General features: G+C 36.3%; 1 protein-coding gene across 1 annotated transcript in view; it reads left to right on the top strand.

The window, feature by feature from the left end:
- The first annotated feature begins 3,917 nt into the window (after positions 1-3,917).
- The window catches only part of si:ch73-212j7.3, a 75,532-nt gene continuing 56,535 nt past the window's right edge, over positions 3,918-22,914 (top strand). The window contains exons 1-2 of the mRNA XM_087297955.1: positions 3,918-4,073; positions 17,518-17,584. Coding sequence (XP_087154081.1) covers positions 17,536-17,584 — 49 coding nt within the window. The 5' untranslated portion in view covers positions 3,918-4,073; positions 17,518-17,535. The remainder of the gene's footprint in view (positions 4,074-17,517; positions 17,585-22,914) is intronic.

The raw sequence follows: 22,914 nt of genomic DNA, 5'->3' as shown, positions 1-22,914 counted from the left end.
TTTTATAGATTATTTAGTTCTTCTCTTTCTCTCAGTTAGAGAACTTTTCTGTGTTGTTTTGGCTTGAAACCCCTCTTGAAGTTTTTTTTTTTTTTTTGAACCCTCCCTTAATACTTCAATAAATCTTTTGTTAATCTTTATTCAGGTTGCATATTTCTTTTGTTTAGTCCATTGAGAGGTTGCTCATGGGACCTCATTGCTGACACACACAAAACTCCACTAATATTCTGTTGCGTACCTGTGTCCCCCTAGACCACAGGTGTCAAACTCAGTTCCAAAAGGGCCGCAGCTCTGCACAGTTTAGTTCCAACCCTAATTAAACACACCTGATCAAACTAATTGAGTCCTTCAGGCTTGTTTGAAACCTACAGGTAAGTGTGTTGGAGCAGGGTTGGAACTAAACTGTGCAGGGCTTCGGCCCTCCAGGAATTGAGTTTGACACCCCTGCCCTAGACAGAGTTGAGGGGAATGTAACAGTAACACAACACCGATGACAGTTTTCATGAAAGATGCATTTTACAAAATGTCTGCTGACCACATGCTGCCAATTATGGTAAACTTTTTTTTTTCTTTTTCCCTTTTAAATTAATAAAAAAAATTCGGCATTGTCACTTTTTTATTTTGGGGTTGCCACAATGGAATGAACCGCCTTTTCTTTTACAATTCCTTAATAGCAAAGGAGGTCACACCAGTGACGCCAACTAAAAGCTTCATATAAAATCATAAATATGAGAAAAAATTCACAAATTTTGTAATAATTGAAAAATGGCAGTGGGGTTACAATGGGCCTTTCTTCAAAGATCTTTATAGGAAGAAAAAAGTCAAGTTACATTTGCAATCATAATTATTAAATCCCCTTTATTTAAAAAAAAATATTTTCCAAATTATTTTTAACAGAACAATGAAATTTTCACAGTATGTCCTATATTATTTTTCTTCTGGATAAAGTCTTATTTGTTTTATTTCTGCTAGAATAAAAGCTGTTTTTAATTTTTTAAAACCATTTTAAGGTCAATATCATCAGCCCCTTTAAGCTATATTTTTTTCAGTAGTCTACAGAACAAACCATCGCTATACAATAACTTGCCTAATTACATTAACCTGCCTAGTTAACCTAATTAAGCCTTTAAATTGTCACTTTAAGCTGTATAGAAGTGTCGTGAAGAATATCTAGTCAAAAATTATTTAATATCATCATGGTAAAGATAAAATAAATCAGTTATTAGAGATGAGTTATTAAAACTATTATGTTTATAAATGTGTTGAATAAATCTGCTCTCTGTTAATCAGGAATTTGGGACAAAATTAAACAGGGAGTATAATAATTCAGTGGGGTTAATAATTCTGACTTCACTAGAGTGTTTTTTATTTTTAAATGATAGATTTGTGTGTGTATGTGTGTGTGTGTGTGTGTGTGTGTGTGTGTGTGTGTGTGTGTGTGTGTGTGTGTGTGTGTGTGTGTGTGTATGTGTGTGTGTGTGTAACACCACAACTAAAGGGGACCACTTTACTCTCATTGTTATTTATTTGCCATTTTCCTTCTTAATTTTTTTTTGTTCCGCCATGTCGTTCACATCATATATTTGATTGTTGTGAATACATTATAATATTTTATAGTTATCAATTTTTAACCTCCTATTAAATCACCTTTCTTGGCTGTAGGAAGTTGACAGATGATAGTGTTGTCAGAGCACACACTTGATCACTATCAGCTTTTTCTCCGTCAAATGATGTCACTTCCTCTGAGTCATGGCCTTAAGAATGTCATGCGAGCAAACAAGCAGAGGAGACACTTGTACATATGTTTTTTGATTGTCCAGTATCCAAGCAATTTTGGTCACTCCTAAGCTCTCATATAATTGCTTTGCCAATGCTGTGAATTGCTTTAATCTAAAAGACATTATTTTTTATTGTTATAACCTAAAAGCTAAATCCCTGGAACACATTATAATTTTTTTTTAATCGTATAAGGCAAATTTTTCATTTACAAACAGAAATTTGTAAATAATTACCCCTCCTTTTGCTCATTTTAGAATAGAATTTAACTCTCTCCTAAAATCACTTCATCTTATTAAGGATAACCTGAAAACCTAAGATTCCTGAAGTATTATACGGATGTATTTAAAGAAGATTATCGATTTTACTTGCTTTGCTTATGGTTATTTGTTTAAGTGCCATTATAATTTCATTCATTTGTTTAGTTTTGTTTGTTTAATTTAGTATTTTTAGTATTATTACTTTATTATTATTAATAATATAATTCTATTTCCCCCTCCCTTTCTGTCTGGTGCTATTTCAATTCAATTCAATTGTTTATTGTCATGTGCGCAGCAAGGAAACAGGTTTCCCTGTAATGAAAGTCTTACTTTGCCATCCACAGTGAAGTCATACACACAACATACACATCATACACATAAATACACATATATACACAGAAGTGACTGAAGTATAATTATGAAATGTAAATATATAAATGTCTATGGAAGTACACAATATATAATACTGATTGTAGAGTAATGAAAACAGATGTAAACAACGTAGAGTGTGTTCTTAAATTGTGAAATTGTGCTTATTATTTTTATTACTTGTATTTTTATGTGATTTAAAAATTTTTTCTTATGCCTATATTGACCTTTTTAAAGTTCTGTCTGTGATTCTTTGGACTTCGTTATGATGTTCTTGTATTGTCAGTTCAAGCAGTAAAAAAAGGTCATGTCAAATATGACATAAGCATGGGGGCAATTGTTAAATTGCATTTATTTGTAGAATTGATTCATAATTTCATGTTCTTAATCAGTTGATGTGAATGATAACAACTTAAACTTGTCATTTCTGAAGTATTTTGTCTTCTAAAAAACAGTTTTTAACATAACAGAACTATTAAAGCTGTACGTTTAATTGGGCTGAGAACAAAGACAGTGACAGGGTTTGTACATTTGTAGTGTTTTTTTTTTTTTCATAAAGGAGAACAATTTGTGAACCAAGTGAATGACACACTCATTTACAGAATAACTCACAGAAATCAACCATCAGTCCATTTTAGATTTTTTTTGGGGGGGGGGGTGGGTGAAATACTTTTTCTTCACTGTATTGTTATTTTATTTCAAGGACAGATACCCAGCTGAAAAATCCAGCTTAAACCAGCCTAAGATGGTTGGCTGATTTTAGCTGGTCGACCAGCCTGGTTTTAGAGGGGTTTTGGCCACTTCCAGGCTGGTTTCCAGCCATTTCCAGCCTGGTCTTAACTGGTCAGGCTGGAAAGTGACCAGCTAAAACCATTTAAAACCAGCTTGACACTCCTGGTAGCTGGTTTTGGCTGGGCTCCCAGCCTGGCTAGACTGGTCAAGCTGGTTTTAGCTGGTTATCTCCCACCCTGACCAGTTAAACCTGGCTGGAAATGGCTGGAAACCAGCCTGATAGTGGCCAAAACCCCTCTAAAATCGGGCTGGTCGACCAGCTAGAACCAGCCAACCAGCCTAGGCTGGTTTAAGCTGGACTTTTTAGCAGGGTAATGTACGTTTCTGGTAGAATGTCCTATAACTAATAATAAAAGCAACAACAACAACAATGATTGTCACATATTGTTTCATTTTAAAATTCAAAGAAATTGTAAACCTAAAGAGTTTTTAAGTGTAAATTCTGTTGAAGGACAGAAAAAAATGAGATTTAGCCACATTTAAATATTGAAAATGTTAAGATTACACATTTAAAGAAAAAAAGCAAGCGGTTTTACATACAAAACGCGAGGTGTATATATGTTTCTATTAATTTCTAATAGTGTATAAGTGCACTTGTAAAATAATTTTGTTTATGCGCTCACAGACATGCCAAAGAAACTGAGAAACCTCTGCGCATGCGCACTCGTTCACTTTCGAAAAAAGCGGAGGGCTACGGGAGGAGCGTGAGCTGTCATCCTTGAAGCTACAAGCAACGAACGTAGGAGTTTGTTACACTCTTCTCGGTGTATTTCCCGTGGCTTTTCAGGACTTTTTGCATGCCAAAGACATAAATGCAACTCTTCCGCGGACTGCTCGCTTGACGTATTTCGAGGATTTTAAACTCTATCCATATTGGTAAGTGTTTGCACTGTAGTCTAACGTTACGTTTTAAACGTTATTTCAAAGCAAGTGTTTTACTTTATGAGGCTTTGATTTAGTAAAGTGCGAGCAGTTATCTTCATCCACTGATTTTCTAGAGGAATCCAAAGAATTTGGGATATTTACAAGCAAACGTTGAGGGTGTGCGTTACATTCCATATGTTCCTCCTTAACTAGCCGTAGTGGATGACAACCGAGCGGATATTACTGGATATAAAACTATTTAAACCACTGGTCGATGATTTGAAGTTTGAAAAGGGAACGGGAGTTTTGATCCTATTCCTAGATTTAAGTTCACTTTATAAAGTGAAAACTTAAACAAGTTACTTTGACTTGTTACAATTAAATGAATTAAGTTTGACAAACTTATTTTTTATGACAGTTTTCAGTAATAAATTTAGTCCTTTTAGGTGTAACAAGTTTTAGTAATTTATTTAAGAAAACAAGAATGGAACAGTACAAACTGTACAGTACAAAACATTTAGTATAACATTAATAATATAATAATAATAATAGTTAAAATACTTTTATTACAGTACAATTAATTCCCTTCCCATGCTAATATAAAAATAGTACTGTTATGTGTTGTGGCAATTACAAGTATTTGCCATAAATAAATTATTAAAAATCTGTTACACCTAAAATAACCAATTTAATTTATTACTGAAAACTGTCATAAATTAAGTTTGTCAAACTTAACTCATTTAATTGTAACAAGTCAAAGTAATTTAAGTTTCCACTTTTTACCGTGTATCAAGGCTACATTTTTATTTATAACGGCTTAAATAAAGAGAGGAAATGACAGCAGCCCAGAAGTTTTTCAAGCTCCTGTAGGAAGCGCTTCAATTGTATAACTCGTGTAATATATTTATCTGTCAGAGAATTGTGAAAGAGGGAGGAATAATGACTCGGTATCTAAGGAATGCTCCACTTATTAGAACAAAATATCAAATAAAAGATTGTGTCAGTTTGTGTGCATGCCACCACAGGCTTTGTACATTTCATTAAGACTTATTTATTGAAGATGGGAAAATTCCTTCAAGCTTTTCATGTTTCTTCATTGTCAGGATTCAAGAACATGGGCAGTCTCGTTGAAAATGTCTCAAATCAAGTGAGCTGCCTGCCTAGGGAGCATACTAGTGCATCATTAGCCATTATAGTAGTTCATTAACTTCTTGCAGAAAGTCTTGTCCTCTTTGTAGCTTATTCTGTTGAAGACACGAGTATCTGACTTGCATGTGAAGCAAGCAGCCGGCTTCTTTTTGGTTTTGTTTCATTATGTTTTGTTTTATTGAGAGAATTTGTCCACTGTTCAGATTTTCTTCTCAGAATTTTAATTAAATTATTCCCTTTTAGTCAGCACTTGCTTTGTTTACAGTATGTGCAACGTGTAAGACCCTGCTGAAAAATCCAGCTTAAACCAGCCTAGGCTGGTTGTCTGGTTTTAGCTGGTTGACCTGGCTGGTTTTAGAGGGGTTTTGGCCATTTCCAGGCTGGTTTCCAGCCATTTCCAGCCTGACCAGCAAAATCCAGCTACAACCAGCTTGACCGGCCTGGTTTAAGCTGGACATAGCTGGTTTTGGCTGGGCTCCCAGCCTGGCTAGACTGGTCAAGCTGGTTTTAGCTGGTCATCTCCCAGGCTGACCAGCTAAGACCAGGCTGAAAATGGCTGGAAACCAGCCTGGAAATGGCCAAAACCCCTCTAAAACCAGCCAACCAGCCTAGGCTGGTTTAGGCTGTTTTTTCAGGGGGGGATTTATACAGTAACTGCTCATTAACTCTTTAAAAATTAATGTTTTACAAGTAAAAGTATATAAATTTATATTTCCGAATGTAAATAAAGTGAAAGAAATTTCTTTTCTTTTCCTTTTTTTCTTGTTTATTATTTAAGATTAGCCACTGCCTCCACTCTACCACAGACTCAACACAACTGCTACTTACACACACAGCGCTGTTAGCTCTGTTTACATCAGCATTCTGGCTTACCAGTCACGTAGAAGGATCTTCAAGAACTTTCAAGAAGTGTGAAGTAGTGAAGTTTAAAGTAATTTGTTTATGCAGCTTGTGATGTTTTGATAGACCGCAACAAACAGTTCATTTGATAATACATACAGCTCCTGATGCTTGGCAGAAGTTGTGGAAGTTTTAGTCGATGGGTCCCTTGTGAGATTGTGCCTAACCTGTCAAAATAATTGCAGACACACCCAGTTCCTTTTCTAGTCCTGCCTTTGGCCGAGTTGGAGTTCTAGACGATTATTTTTAATTTCCTGATGTTGACTGATAAGGAAGGACCGCTTTGTTTAAAAACTGTTGCCACCTTGTAGACAATTTAGCTTTTTTCCTCTAAAAGGAAATCATGTTTCTTTAATGTTGCTGTTTGGGTGACGTTTGGAATTTAAATAGTTGAGGTTTTTGAAATAGTTGACGTTTTTTTCTTCTTCGTTTCATCAAAGACTTCCGGAGTGGAAGATAATGAGTGGCTTGGAATGGGTCAGTGGGCCAAATGAAGCAGAACTGCAGTGCAGAACCACTTGGTTCACTGACTGAGCATTTGCATAACCCTGATATTGGAGGCTTGTAATTTGACTGGTAAATCTGTTGCTCTCTCACCTAAAAGCTGAAGCACACTTATTAATTCATTGTTGTGCGTTTTTTTTTTCTTCTATAAGTTTTTGTAATCAGAGTAAAGTCACCAAACCATGATGTAACACAAATTAATTACATTTATGTAGTAAGGTAAATATTCAATTCAATTCAATTCAGCTTTATTTGTATAGCGCTTTTACAATGTAGATTGTGTCAAAGCAGCTTCACATAAATGGTCATAGTAACTGGAACAGTGTGGTTCAGGTTTTAGTGTTTAAGTTCAGTTCAGTTCAGTTTAGCTCAGTTCAGTGTGATTTAATCATTACTGAGAGTTCAAACACTGAAGAGCCAATTCATCGATGCGTAGCTCTACCAATCCTGAACCATGCGAGGCAGTGGCGACAGCGGAGAGGGGAAAAAAAACTTCACCTGATGGGAGTGAAGAAAAAAAACCTTGAGGGAACCAGACTCAGTTGGGCACGACCATTTTAATTTCTCCGCTGGCCAAAAGTCTTGTGCAGAGCTTCATTCGCCGTGGTTTAGGCTGGAAGATGGCCTCAGCGAAGACTCGTCTGTCCCTGGAGCGTCACTGGAATCAGTCATTTAATGAATTTATTTACTGAATTTCACAGGAGTTTTGGGCAGCTGATTAGTAATGGGAGGTCTGGTTCTTTACTATGAACTTGTTCATTTTAATGAACCAGTTTACAAACTGGTTTAGCGGTTCTTTTGAGTCATCACATCATTCACGATGATGTAATGTCACTAATTGTATCTTCCCACTGACTGTAATGCACTCGAATTCATTCAAATTAAGTCTGTAATCCTAACTTCAGGTATGAAACATGTTGACACATTTAGATAAAATAGGTTTATAAATGGCCAAAATAACTCCCGGCATATTGCACGTTGCTTGCGGATTTGATTAGAACTACACTGAAAATATGGCGGATATGTGAGAGCGATGATGGTTAGGTGAGGAGGCTCAAATAAGAGATTAAATTATTCAAATCTAACCTGATGACAGATATATGTTTTAGAGTTATATTTTGTCTTATATTTTGTCTCCAACAACATTTTGAACATTTACAAAGATGCTTTTGGACATATCTTTTGATTTCTCCACATAAAGGACCTGCAAATGGTAGATTAGCTTACGACTTACTTCATCTCCAACATGCAGTGGTGGAAAGAGTACTGAAAACTCACACTCAAGTAAAAGTACCATTACTTGCACAAAAATGTAGTGCGAGTAGAGTAAAAGTATCTGCTGTAAATATTACTCAAAGTATGAGTAAAAGTAGCACTTTTAAAAGTACTCAAGAGTAGCGAGTAGTGAGTATTACGCTGTATAAAGTTGTTTTGCATTTACATGCAGTTTGTGCATTCTGCAGTGCATTTAGTGATTGTCCTATATTCGTTTGTTCCTTCGTTCCTCCCTTCATTTGTTCGCTCATTCATATTTTTGTTCCTAGATTCATCAGGTCCTTTGTTCATTCGTGCGTTCGGTTTTAGTTTGTTCAGTTCTTTATTGAATCCTTACTTCATTCATTTGGTCCTTTGTCCGTTCGTTCATTTATATTTTTGTTCATTTCTTCATTACGTCCTTTGTTCTGTCCTTCCTTCATTCATTTGTTCATTTCTTTGGTCCTTTCTTCATTCCTCCTTTCATTTGCTCGCTCATTCATTCGTTCATAATTTTTGTTCCTTCTCTCATTAGGTCCTTTGTCCAATCATTCATTCGTTCCATCCTTCCTTTCTTCTTTTTCTTCCTTAGTTTGTTTAGTCCTTCCTTGAATCCTTCCTTCATTTATTTGGTCCTTCCTTCGTTCGGTTCTTCCATTTTTTCATTCCTGTCATTTAGTGATTGTTTAAGGCTGTTGGTGATTTCAGTCATCATAAAGTCGACATCTATTTTTTCATCAGTAACATCCAGTCTATTAAAAGTCCGTGTCAATGTGTGTAAATATTTTAAACGTCTTCTTGGACATTTTTAATGCTTCTGAAAAGCTTGCTGCATTTATAAAGCGCCCATGTGTTGATGTGGTTCAGTATCATGTGATTTACTTTCTGTGCGATTTGATTAGACAGGAATTACAGGACTGATTTTTCTACTTTAGCTAATCCCCATAGACAAGAAAGTAGTAAAGTAGTGACTGCAGGTTGAAGGAAAGTAGTGGAGTAAAAGTACAGATACAGCTCTAAAAATGTACTCAAGGGAAAGTAAAGGTACACATTTATAAATCTACTTAATAAATTACAATTCCTGAGAAAAACTTCTCAATTACAATCATTTGAGTATTTGGAATTAGTTACTTTACACCACTGCCAACATGGTAGTAAATTAGAAAGAAATGTGGAGTGAAAGATGTCACTAGTGGTTGACCAATATGGGTTTTTTTTTAAGGCCAATGCCAAACTCTTTCAAAGCAGGGTGGATATTTCTTGATAGTATAATTTTAAGTATTTTAATGGATAATTACATTTAAATAAAGTTGAAAATCTATTTAAAAATGTGTAAAGCAAATATACCTAGAACAGAGGTTACTATTAGCTACACATCTCCAGCCAATATACAATCCAATAAACGACAACGAAGGTGTACGTTGTACAAATTTAAGCTACAAGGGATCATCTTGCATAATTAACAGGGTGTATGAAATGGATCACATCAAAGTTTATCATTGAATGGTTTAAGCAGTTTAAAATACTGAAACCACATAAAAAAAGCAGTTTAACAACACAGCATTTAAAGTGGAAAATGGATCTTTCGGTGGGCCGGCTGTTTCTGTAGATCAGCAATTAAAAATGGCTCCCCTCTCAAAAAATTGCTCACCATAACTCTGCTGGGATACCTCTCCTAAGTGCCATAAAGGAGTCACTACGCAGACTACACTGCAAAAAATGCTTTTCTTACTTCGATTTTTTTACTTGTTTCTAGTCCAAATATCTTAAATTCCTAAATCAAGAAGCATTTTCTAGACAAGAAAAACATATGGTCTTGTTTTCAGAAATAATATGCCAAAATTAGGTGAGTTTTTCCTTAAAACAAGCAAAATATGGGGTGAAAAGAAAAAACAAGATTAATTTGCTTGCCCCATTGGCAGATCATTTTGCTTGTTTTAAGGAAAAACTCACTTAATATTGGCATTTTATTTCTCAAAACAAGACAATATGTTTTGCTTGTTTAGAAAATGCTTCTTGATATATGAAATTTTAGATATTTAGACTAGAAACAAGACAAAAAATCTAAGCAAGAAAAGCATTTTTTGCAGTGTAGGGAAAGTGAACATGATTGAAAAAGGTGAGGTTTGTCAGCAGTTATGTCAGTTGAAACGGTGAGCAACAGGGTGTGAGATACATATTCACTTTTTTAGTGGGTGTGGCCAAAATATCACCCCAATCAGCAGCAATGTGTTTATAAAATAAGCAGTGTTAAACATAGCTTGCGCGGTGAGTCTAAGTACACTGAAAATATGCTTTTCTTGCTTAGATTTTTTTTTGTCTTGTTTCTAGTCTAAATATCTTGTTACACCTGGCTCAGGGATGTAACATAATAAGGGAGACGACAAGAAGTATAATCAAAAAGAATATTTATTTAACTCAATTTAAATTATATAATCAAAATATCAGTATCAGTATGTTCAATCAGTGTGAAATGCAAATGAATGGAGGCGGTAAATGTTGTCAGTGATAGTGTATGGATGCGAAAGAAAGCATAATGGCCAAATAGGAGCGCGGCTCTGGCCAACTGCCAAGTGAATGGACAGCGGCCCCGACAAACTCTCTGCCGTGGTTTAAATAAGGGCGCTGACCAGCATCAGGTGCGCTGAAGGCACCCCCCCAATCTAGAATCAAAACACACAAACAAAACAACGCAGTCCTAACAATCTAAAATTTCTTATATCAAGAAGCATTTTATAGACAAGAAAAACATATTGTCTTGTTTTGAGAAATAATATGCCAATATTAAGTCAGTTTTTCCTTAAAACAAGCAAAAACTTGTTTTTTCTTTTGACGTAAGATTATTTTGCTTACCCTATTGGCAGATTATTTTGCTTTTTTTTTTAAGGAAAAACGTTATTTTTTATAAAAACTTTAGTTTTTATTAACCCGGATTAATAAAGGGACTAAAGGCTGATTTATACATCTGCGTCAAACGCCGGCGTATGCTACGGCGTTGACGCATAGCCCTTCGCTGTGGCCGTCGGCGTCGCTGACGTGCACCTCTCACAAAATGTAACTACACGTCGCAACAACGCGTAGCGCAAGCTCTGTGATTGGTTGGCTTGGTAGCGCTGACGAGTCTGGGCAGGACTGAGAGCCGCGTGAATGGTGCGAGCCTGATGGAGCGATTGTTTACAAGTGTGGAGTCCCGCGAAGGAGCTCCGGATGGAAAGTTTTGTTTTGTGTTTACCTCATAGTTAAAGTTGTTGCACGTCCTCCGGTTTCTGCCTCAAAATGAGCGAGTTTGAGCCACTTGTACATCCCGGAAGTGTTCAGGAAAAGCAAAACAGCAGCGAAGAAACTCGACACAGAGGAACATTTACACCTCACTGCCCACTAGCGTTTCGGAAGTGTTAATGCAGACCAACAGAGACAGTGTGCAGAAGTATAAATGCACAGCTACGTGCGTTGCATGCGCCGTGGGTTACGCCGGTCACTTGACGCAGAAGTATAAACCAGGCTTAAGCCGACAAGAAAATGAATGAATGAACTGAACTAAACTAAACTTCAGCACTGAAAATGGACTGAAGCAGTTTCAGTTTACTAGAACTTCTATGTTAAGCTGCTTTGACACAATCTACACAATCTTTTACTCCCTTGTAAAAGTGCTTTAGAAATAAAGAGGAAATGAATACTGTGGTTGATATTCGTTGATTTGACTGTTCAAATCAGACATTTAGTGCAAATAAGTTCTGCAAACAGACACTCTAAACCAAATGATGTATAGATGAAAAGTTATGCATATTAGCACTATTTGTTCAATTGGTGTTTATCTATGTTGTCGTCGGTCTGCACAGTTTAGTGCGGTGCAAGATAGATGCTCCCATAATAGGCCCTTCTTGTATCTGTGCTTTGCCTTGTCATGTGATCTGGCACTGGGCTGTAAGGGGTTGTTTGTTCATTGTTGTTCTCTAGCTGTGTCCTTTAACCCCCTTCTCTCTTTTTAGCCAAGTTTGAGAACAAGTTGTAGTTTCTTACATATCCATTTCGCATCATGCCTGCTTTTCGGAGCTTTAGGAGTTACTTCAGCATGGTGAGTGTCATCAGCATCTTATAGAAAAGTCAGCCTAAATGCATAGATGTCTGCATTTTAAGAAGCAATCAGAGGAAGTGTTTTAATATCGACAAACACCGAGGAGGACTTTATTGTGAATAGATTGAAATGACAAGAAATAGATCTAGTTCAGCTCGCTAATTTAAAATGTCACCCAATATAAAACAACTATAGGCAAACCAGGTTTTGGAGGGGTAACTCGATGCCCACCAACATTTGATGGTCCTTGTGAACTAAAAATATCAAATTGACCTAGAAGAAGGAATATAATTTGCTTTGATTTACTTTTTGATAAGCAGTGTTGTATGCAACTAGTTATGCTATGCTGTGTCTTATGTTATTATGTTAGAAGTGCTTTGTCTTAAAGGGGACCTATTAAGTCTCTTTTTACAAGATGATAATTAGGTTTCTAACGTCCCTTGAGTATATACCCCACAAATAATGTCTTATAACTCTTTGAAACTGCCTGTTTTGATCCTAATTGTGCCATTTTGGTGACTGTTGCTTTTAATTCAAATGAGATCTTTTCAGAAGAGGGCGGAGCTACAATCGCCTGTGTGTCAGCATAGTGGCAGATTTAAAAACAAGACCAATGTCCTATACTAATGAGGGAAAGATCGCCACTAATGTGTGGTGGTTTCCTGCTCTGATGACATGCACAGTGGGAGAATGTCAAAGTGTTTCTAGACTTTTTATACAAGTGTCATTCTAAAAAAAACTGGATATATTTACAAACTGTTGGCACACAACTGTGTTTAACCTCCCTAAAAAGTTATTGTTGACCAAGACGAGAGATTAAGGGTGCTTTCACACCTGTGAATTGATTCAGTTGTTCCGAAACAGAGATTAAAATTGTTACATTGTTGCTCTTTGCTTTTGGAGCGATTCGCTTTCACATTGCAAAGTTCCTAAACGGACTAAAAGAGCTAAAACAAGTCACGTGCGAGTAAACTCTCCTTACATTGGTCCGAGTTTCATGGTTTGTTTTGCAGCGTCCAGCTCAGCTGTCAGGAGAGGTGGTGGTTTGGTGGTGATTGACAGGGTGCGCGCGCGTGACGTGTCTGAGGAGAGACACGGTGGGGAGGGGTGAGAAGGGTGCACGACCATGCCTATTTGAGGACCGGGAGGGAGACGCGAGATTACCGGGAGATCATCACTCGTTTGCGGGCATCCGGAGACTCGCGAAACTTCCCGCCCTACTCATAATTCTCTCTTCATATAGCCGTAAGCCTATTACATATCCATAAAACACTGTGATATAACCGCGCTCGGATCGGATTGCTTTCTCACTGCAATCGAACCGCTCCAGGGTTCGTTTCAATCGAGCCGAGACCACCTCATTCAAGCGATCTCGGAGTGATTACTTTGGCGCGGATCACATATGCCAAACGTACCACGCTAACTGGGCAAACGAGACACGTTCCGAAACAGTGTAGTGTAGGTGTAGGTGTGAAAGCACCCTAATTCAACTATTAAGTGGTATTCATTGACAGTAGGCATGCACCGAAAGGAAAATTCTGGGCCAAAACTGAAAATTCTGGATGCACTTGGCTAAAAACCAAAACCAAAAATCATCTGTATTAATTATTTATACTATATTAAGTGATTATATACATTTTTAAGTTTTACAATTTAATCATTAGCTAACTTACATTATACTGTTTAAAAAAACACAAGCCAAAAAACAATAACATTTGTGAACCAGGATCACAAAACCATCTTATGTCTAATATTGCACTGGTAATAGTCTGGTAATAGTCAAAAACACATTGCATGGTTCAAAAATATTGATTTTAAACCAAAAGTGAAGCGAAAAAATTTAGTCCTCGTTTACAATCTCTTCACTTTTTCTGAACCTGAGATTTTTTCTCTTCTGGTTAACACAAAAGAAGATATTTAAATTAAAAAAAAAAAACAACTTATATGTATTTGGGTGAATTAAATGTTCATTTTATCACTTACGCTTTTTTTTCCTCACTGGTGCTTAAATGCAGTCTAAAAACTAGTTTTAGTTGTAGATGTAAATCAATGAATAGTGAGTAGTTGCAGTTTGAGTGTGTTGTTACAGTTTACTCATCTAAAATCTTGTTTTTAAACTTGTTCACTCAGCAGTTTTCTAGTCTGCCATTGCCTTGGATAATGGCAATGGATAATACTAGTACTGCCTCCGAATGGCTTTGCGGGTGAGAATGGCAAATTTTGTGTGAGGATATTTTAAATGAAGCCTTAGGTTAGGTTAGGTTAGGTTAGGTTAGGTTAGGTTAGGTTAGGTTAGGTTAGGTTAGGTTAGGTTAGCTTAGGTTAGGTTAGGTTACTTTATTTATACCCGAAGGTAGATTTGATTTGCAGTCAAGAGTCCTCATCTTACAACAGTGCCACACAAAGCAACTCACACAGTAACAACAACAAATGCGCATTAGGACATAAAACATAAACATAAAGAATAAATAAATAATCACTTTAAGTGTCCACCCCCCTCCCCCAAGTAAATATTTAAAATGATTTAAAATATACAGGTCACTGAAACATCTCTGCTTAAGTCTTATTTAAATGTCTAATGGCTGCTGGTATAAAACTATTTTTGTAACGTTTCGTTTTACAGCTTAATACTAGAAACCTACGACCGGAGGGAAGGAGCTGAAACTCTGAATGTAGGGGATGAGCAGTGTCATTTAAAATTGAATTTGTAATTCTCTTTAGCTGCCTAGTGTACACAGCTTCTAGGTTGGCTAGTGACACCCCGGTCAGCTTACTGGACCACTTAACTATTTGATTTAGTGAATTTTTATTCTTGACAGAAAGATTTCCAAACCATGACACCAGAGCAAAGGATAAAACGGATTCAAGAAAGGCGGGATAAAATAGATTCATCATCTGTTTATCGATATGGAAATAATTTAACTTTCGCAAGCAAAATAGTCGCTGGGCCTTTCAGTCACAAGGTTTCATTTAAAATGTACAATTTTTATTTTGTAGAGTAATTTAATTATTTTGAAAAAACCTGATATAATTTATTTAATGTCGTATTATGTGTGCATCAGGCAATCCATAAAAAGAAAACAACATTTCAAATTGTCATATAATTATAAAACTTATGCCACTTTCTGAGCATATATATATATATATATATATATATATATATGTATGTGTGTGTGTATGTATATATATATATATATATATATATATATATATATATATATATATATATATATATATATATATATATATATATGAGTGTGTTTGCTGTACATTTCTTAATGTTATTTTGTTTTAATAAGTCAACAATGCATAGTCATCATAACTCAAGCAACTTGTCTTGTTAAAAAAAGCTCTATAATTGAATTGTGTTTATTGTTTTGCGCTCTCCCTCACCCTTGAAATTGAACAGCCTGTTTTTGCTACTGCCCTTTATTACAGAAGCAAACTTGTTTTCCATGATCATCATTAATTATCTGGAAAGACCGTAAAGGTTTTTCGTAGTTAAGAGCACATTGATGTTGATGCTTGTAAATTCTTTATCATTTGTGATCGTTCATCCAAGAAAGACAATTGCCACACTGTTTACTCTACCTCAGGGGTGTCAAACTCAATTCCTGGAGGGCCGAAGCCCTGCACAGTTTAGTTCCAACCCTGCTCCAACACACTTACCTGTAGGTTTCAAACAAGCCTGAAGGACTCAATTAGTTTGATCAGATGTGTTTAATTAGGGTTGGAACTAAACTGTGCCGAGCTGCGGCCCTTTTGGAACTGAGTTTGACACCTGTGCTCTACCTTGTGTGGCTTTGAACCACTGGTTAATGGTACCCATTGACTTCCATACAAAAAAAATGACCATGGAAGTCAATGAGTACCATCAATTATTCTTCAAAATGACTTCTTCTATGTTCAGCAGAGAAACCAAACTCAAATAGGTTAAAAAAAAAATAAAGTGAGTACTGTAAATTATTGCAGAAATGCCATTTTTGGGTGACCTATCTCTTTAAGCAATGCTACAGTTGTAAAGTAGGGCAATGGGCATTGATTTCAACATGTAGAGGTCAGATCGCAACTGTGTGCTGATCCAAGCCAGCTTTTTCCTTCCATTGTCATATGTTGAAATGCTATAGAGACTTAAAACACACACCGTATTTACAGTGGGAATGAAACATGAGCTGCTTTGCACTATAAATCAGATGGGCCATCAAACGTCTGATGTGTCAAGCAGCCTAAAATAATAAACAATCATTGTGTGTCATACTTAGTCCAGATTATTCATTCATTAATTTTCTTTTCGGCTTAGGTCCTTTATTAATCTTGGGTCGCCACAGCGGATTGAACCGCCAACTTATCCAGCATATGTTTTACACAGTGGATGCCCTTTCAGCTGCAACCCATCACTGGGAAACGTCCATACACAATCATTCACAAATATACACTATAGACAATTGAGCTTATTCAATTCACCTGTACCACATGTTTAAGGGCTATAGGGGAAACCGGATCACCCACGTGAACACAGGGAGAACATGCAAACTCCACACAGAAATGCCAACTGACCCAGCCGGGTGTGCGTTCCCACTTCTAAAAGGATACCAGTGGTACTCTTTTGGTGGGCGTGGTGTACAACAGAAAGTCATTTTCACTTGAGAATATGTCTACAGTAAAGCTGTACAGGCCTTCCATATTATATAAGAAGCACTTCTCACAATACACATAAATACTTCTGAAATACTACACATAAATACTTTTGTGTAAGTGTTTATTACTAACTTTTCTATGAACATGATTTGATTATAACTGCAGATCAATTACAGTGTGAAGTAGTCTGCTGTAACGTCTGTAATCATATCAAATAAATAAATGAATGCAACATAGTTGAATTATTAGCCTCCCTGAATTATTAGTTCATTCGTTCATTCATTTTCTTGTCGTCTTTGTCCCTTTATTAATCCGGGGTCGCCACAGCGCAATGAACCGCCAACTTATCCAGCAAGTTTTTACGCAGCAGATGCCCTTCCTGCTGCAACCCATCTCTGGGAAACATCGGATGGTGAGGGAGGTGTCGCGGACATAACTGAGGACGCGGGTGGTAAGGGGGGTGTTGCGGACATAACTGAGGACGCGGGTGGTAAGGGGGGTGTTGCGGATGCCGCCCTCTCTATACTGCCGCCCTCTATGGACGCGCTCATTATAAGAGTTTTGAATAGTACCATTTCTTAAGCAGTGTTGATAGCTAGTGTTAAATAATAAATCAATAAATGTGTTAAACTAGCATAAATTGTTAATATTACACCAAATGGTGAAATAGGTATTTAAGTATTAAGTTATTCTCTTCAGAGATTTTTTAAAGTAGGTTACATCTTATATAATTATATTTTAATGTAATTATAAAAGCTTATTTATTATGTTAGGATTTTATCGTGCTTGTATAGTGATGTTTTTTATGTTCTTGTTGGGTCTGTTGCAACGTAATTTCTTTCTGCATTACAACTCTATTGTCATGTGTTGTATGACATAAATAAAGGAAACTGAAACTGTTGTCAGAGATGTTAACATTTCTTTTCTCATTTATAGGTGTGAGGCCTCAGTGCCATGCCAGAGAAATCTCAAAGCATGGCCCATGACGTCCCGATGGGTGAAGGTAAGACACAGTCTGCCTTAAAGGGCCATGACACCCTCCAATTTCGGTTAAAGTCTACTTCAGAATTTTTTAAAAAGATGCATGATTAATGGGCGTGGAGCTCCGCGAGCATCGGGCAGGAGTGGGCGTGGCCAGCAGGGGAGAACGTGAGCGAACAACTGTTGTTGACAGTTAGCTCACAAACTGAGACAAACCATGAGGAGACGCATGAGTTTATAGTTCCCAAAGTTAAAATGCAAAGAAATGAACAGTGATTTAATGCCCTGCTACATTTGTTATTCGTAATTTCATATACACATAACCACAATTTATATCATTATAAAGATAAATGTGTTCATATAAACCCTATAAATGAGGATTCTCCCTCAATCCCCGTATCCAGCAGACTCAGTGCAGCAGGTCTCCTGACCTGTCTATTTTAACTATTAGTCCTGCTGGTAATCTGGAGGATTTAGGCGAACACAGCAGCACAGTGATGTGTCTGAATGTGAACGAACTCCTGATAAAAGACAGCGTCCGCCATTCTCTAATTCTCGTGCTGCTCTCCCGACAAAAATGCTTGCAGCACACACACAGCTTTGCTGTATGATCGGCCCTGACAAGATCGTGGGGTAAAACATGCAACAAACCCCGTGGATCATGGAAACAAACGCATATGAGCCTTCATGAACGGCTAAATACTGTCGGTCTGTGTCTCACAGCTCGGGCTTGACTCTGGCAGGTCTGGCAGGTCTCATGAATAATTAAGCAGCCGGCTCTTCTCATAGGATAAGAAAACTCCGCTATGAATAATAATGGGAAACCGACGCGTCATCATTGCACTTGCAGTTCTGCGCTACGTCGCCGATTTTGATCCCGCCCCAAAAATCATTTTAAACCCGGAAGCTGAAATGAGCTGACAAAAGCTCAAAATTATCCAGTTTTCCCCACAATTAAAGCTGACAGGTGCTAACATCGTCTTAACTGATGCTCAACACACACACATCTGTTAATATACAAAAAAAAAAGTTCTCCAGGGTGTCCTGAACCTTTAAAAAGAAAATGCTGTCAGCGCAATAGCCTAGTGGTTAGCGCGCCGACATATGATGCAGTAGCACATCAGGGCGACCTGAGTTCGAATCCCGGCTTGGGGACATTTCCCTACCCTACGCCCCCCTCTCTCTTTCCAACTTCGCTTTCTGTCTCAATACTGTCCTATCTAATAAAGGCAAAAAGGCCAAAAAGAAAATGTGCAGTGAAAATTGTCACAATGATGGGAAGCGTTAGTATTAATAAGCTGGATACTCATTGCTCATTACAACTTTAATGTGCTTTTGAATAGAGCTGGGCGATTTAGTCTAACATCTAAATCTTGATTAATTGATTATTTTAACTTGATTATAATTAATGAACGATTATTTTATTTATTCATTTGGATTTTTTGGTTGCCGTCATAGTTCCTTGCGGCCACTTTATAGCCTACCTCTGCAGCTGCATAAAAGCCAGGACATTACACTGACTGGACACAAGTCCAGTAAACCAAAAACCAGCTGGTCACACCAAGTTAAGCTGTTCTAGCAGCGAATAATCAGTGAAACACTTCTGCATTTTTAGACACTAAGAATAATGTCAGAGAAGAGGAAAGTAGGCCTGTCTAGTGTAACTTTTTCCAGGACATTATTTTATTTTAATTTATATCAAAATACATGAATTAAAACAGCTGTGAAAATCCATACAGACGCTTTAATTTATACTTAAACAGTAGATTTTTGTCCGGGCCTGTTTAGTCAGGACTTTTCAAACAAACACTGGTGAGAGAATGTCAATCTAGATCTGGTTAATGTTTGGCTTGTTTTTAGGGTTGTGCTGCCCCCTGTTGAACACCATCAGATCTGAGACATGCTGTTTCTATATTTAGTGTGATCAAAAGGGCATCTTTGATCATTTGTTCCTTTCAAATTTTCAATCATAGGCAAAGGTTCAGTTGTTATACTTCAAAGTTTTAAATTCTTTAAAGACTGCCCACATCCAAAGTATAGTAAAATACTTTATATTTTTTTAACCATACTGTATTACAGTACTTGTGGTAATACAATAACTAACAACTATTAACAAATTACTCAATGTACCTTTTTTCTAAACAACTTTAGGCTGTATTAAGCTACAGTACACCAGAGTTCACTGTAGTGAATCCTCTGCATTAAACATACAGCAGTGCAATTGGCGGTTAACTCCTCTGTGGCCAGTAATCTGAAGGAAAGTAAGCAAGCGGCACCTTTAAACTATGAAGGGAAAGCTTATGCACATAAATATTTAAAGAAAACTGCCCTCAAAGCTATTTTTGGAGAACGTTTGAAGGCACACGCAGAGTGAAACCATATAGGTCAGGGGCGGACTGAGACAAAAATTCAGCCACCGACACAGCCCCACCCACGGACACGCACATTCACTATTTATTTTGGTGTACAAATGGTGAATTAATATGACATTCTTGCCAGATTTTGATTATGTCGGGGTAACCTCAGATTGGGTCGACCCATCTTGAAACCAGGTGGCAGTTGCCAACATTTAATGTTATTATTATTATTATTATTATTATCATCATTATTATTATTATTATTATCATTATTATTATTATTATTATTATCATCATCATTATTATTATTATTATCATTATTATTATTATTATTATTATTATTATCATTATTATTATTATTATTATCATTATTATTATTATTATTATTATTATTATTATTATCATTATTATTATTATCATTATTATTATCATTATTATTATTATTATTATTATTATTATTATTATTATTATCATTATTATTATTATTATTATTATCATTATTATTATTATTATTATTATCATCATCATCATTATTATTATTATTATTATTATTATTATTATTATTATCATTATTATTATTATCATCATTATTATTATTATTAATATTATTATTATTATTATTATTATTATCATTGCTATTATTATTATTATTATTATCATTATTATTATTATTATTATTATTATTATTATTATCATTATTATTATTATTATTATTATTATTATTATCATTATTATTATTATTATCATACTATCACATCTAGCAAGAGATAAAAGGTGTTTGCACTTAAAAACAATACATATATAAAAACAAAAACTGACCGGCCCACCTTTAAAAATTGGTCTGGCCCTTCTGGTATTTGCCAGAATTGCCAGATGGCCAGTCCGCCCTTGATATAGGTAATCATAATGGTAAATAAAAGTGAATATTGCGAGATCAGCAGAAGTGGATGTTTTAAGCTGTGGGCTGCAGAGAGTGTGTTCGCCTGGGGCTGTTTTTAAAGTAGCTAAATGGATTAACCGAATGGATTATCTGGAGGTGAATGGAGAGAGCTTGCACACAGTCTGCTCTGGTTAGTGTGAAGCTGAAGCTTTCACATGTTACATGGCCTTTTCATAGGCCTTTTTTTTCTGCCAACCATTGATTAAGGTTTAGATGATTTAAGGTGAGACATGAATGTACTGGTGTGAAAGCTGTTCTGTCTGCGAACTTTGCATGTTATGAGCTCCACCTTATGTATCATCCTAGCCTTTGTTTGTGTTCTCTTCCAAAGCAGTGATCAGTTTTTCTCGTGGGAGGTCCTTGCTCACACATATGCACACAGCAATGTTATGCAACAGTATAGTGTATTATCATTAGCGTTATGTTTTCTTATACACATAAGTTGTCTTAATGAGTTCTAGTGGGAATTGGAGGTTATCTCTGTGCTGCTGTTATGTACAGTGTGTGTGTGTGTGCTATAGCTGTCGTTTCTGCACAGCTGAGCCGTGAGTGATGTGTTGTTGTCTATTCTGATAGGGGGGCGGGACAATGCTGCCTCTAAACTGCATTAAATCACTGTATCGCTCTACAGATAACCTAGCAGACAGTCAACACTGTAAGGTGGATTCCCTTCTGTCAAGTGATTTATCAACTGCAAGGCTGGGGATGGTGTTTGTCTTTAATACAATATTCAGGATTTTCCACTTATTTAGTCGTGTGCTCCAGGGCATCTTGAAAATCATCAGTTTGAAGAGCGGAAACCTTACATGAAGGTGCGTTTTTTGTTTTTAAATTTGTGGATTTGACTTAACTTGATTGCGTTTCAGCTGTATCCTGTTTACATTTCAGATTTAAAATTGACTGCAGATGATTATATGGCTGTACAAAACTGCATTGGATGACATGATATTCATAGAGGCTTGATTTGTGTTTACATACACTTGATTATATGGTAGTTATTTTTAGTACATTTTTTATACACTGTAAAAAGTGATTAGTTACTTAAAGCGAGTAAACAAATTGCCTTAAAAGAAACAAGTTGTCTTTACAAAAATAATGTAAGTAAACCCATTGTAACTTGGAATTGTTAAGTTGACTTAATTTTTATAATTATGCTTATTGTACTTACTTTTTAAAATCAACTAATCCTTTTTTAGCCATTTTAGCATGTAAATAATTTCTGCAGTTTTTACAATATTATACAATATTGTATTACAATAATATTACAATAATATTTGGTGCTTCATTAAGTCGATAACATTTACAATTATAGCCTGTATTGAATTTAGACGACATACTGGAGTCTGGAAGAGCAGATTTATTTTAGTTACTGTCATTTTGCTAGACACAGAAAAGCTGAAAAAAACAAACAAATATAATAAAGGTGTATTGGAAAAAGTGATAAGTTTACTTTTATTTTAAAAAAGTGAATACAACTTGCATAATTATAAAAATTAAGTCAACTTAACAGTTCCAAGTAACAATGGGTTTACTTACATTATTTCTTTAAAGTCAACTTGTTTCTTTTAAGGCAGTTTGTTTACTCGCTTTAAGTAACTAATCACTTTTTACAGTGTAAATGTATTTGAGTTATTGAAGTTCATTCAAATGTATTGTTGAGATAGACGAAAGCATTGAACGAATAGCTTTGGAGGAAGGCTGCGTATTACTATACAGCCATATCACCCTGCAGCCCAAGACCGGTTACTCACTGAAGCTAAGCAGGGCTGAGCCTGGTTAGTACCTGGATGGGAGACCACTAGGGAACACTAGGTTGCTGTTGGAAGTGGTGTTAGTGAGGCCAGCAGGGGGCGCTCAACCTGTGGTCTATGTGAGTCCTAATGCCCCAGTAAAAGTGAAGGGGACACTACACTGTCAGTGGGCGCCGTCTTTCGGATGAGACGTTAAACCGAGGTCCTGACTCTCTGTGGTCATTAAAAATCACATGGCACTTCTCGTGAAAGAGCAGGGGTGTAACCCCGGTGTCCTGTCCAAAGTCCCTCTATCAGCCCTTAC

This window comes from Danio rerio, chromosome 20, assembly GCF_052040795.2.
Source record: "Danio rerio strain M-AB ecotype USA chromosome 20, GRCz13ab, whole genome shotgun sequence".
NCBI lineage: Eukaryota > Metazoa > Chordata > Actinopteri > Cypriniformes > Danionidae > Danio > Danio rerio.
Note: the sequence above shows the minus strand (reverse complement) of the source record. Positions and strands in the feature narration are given on the sequence as shown.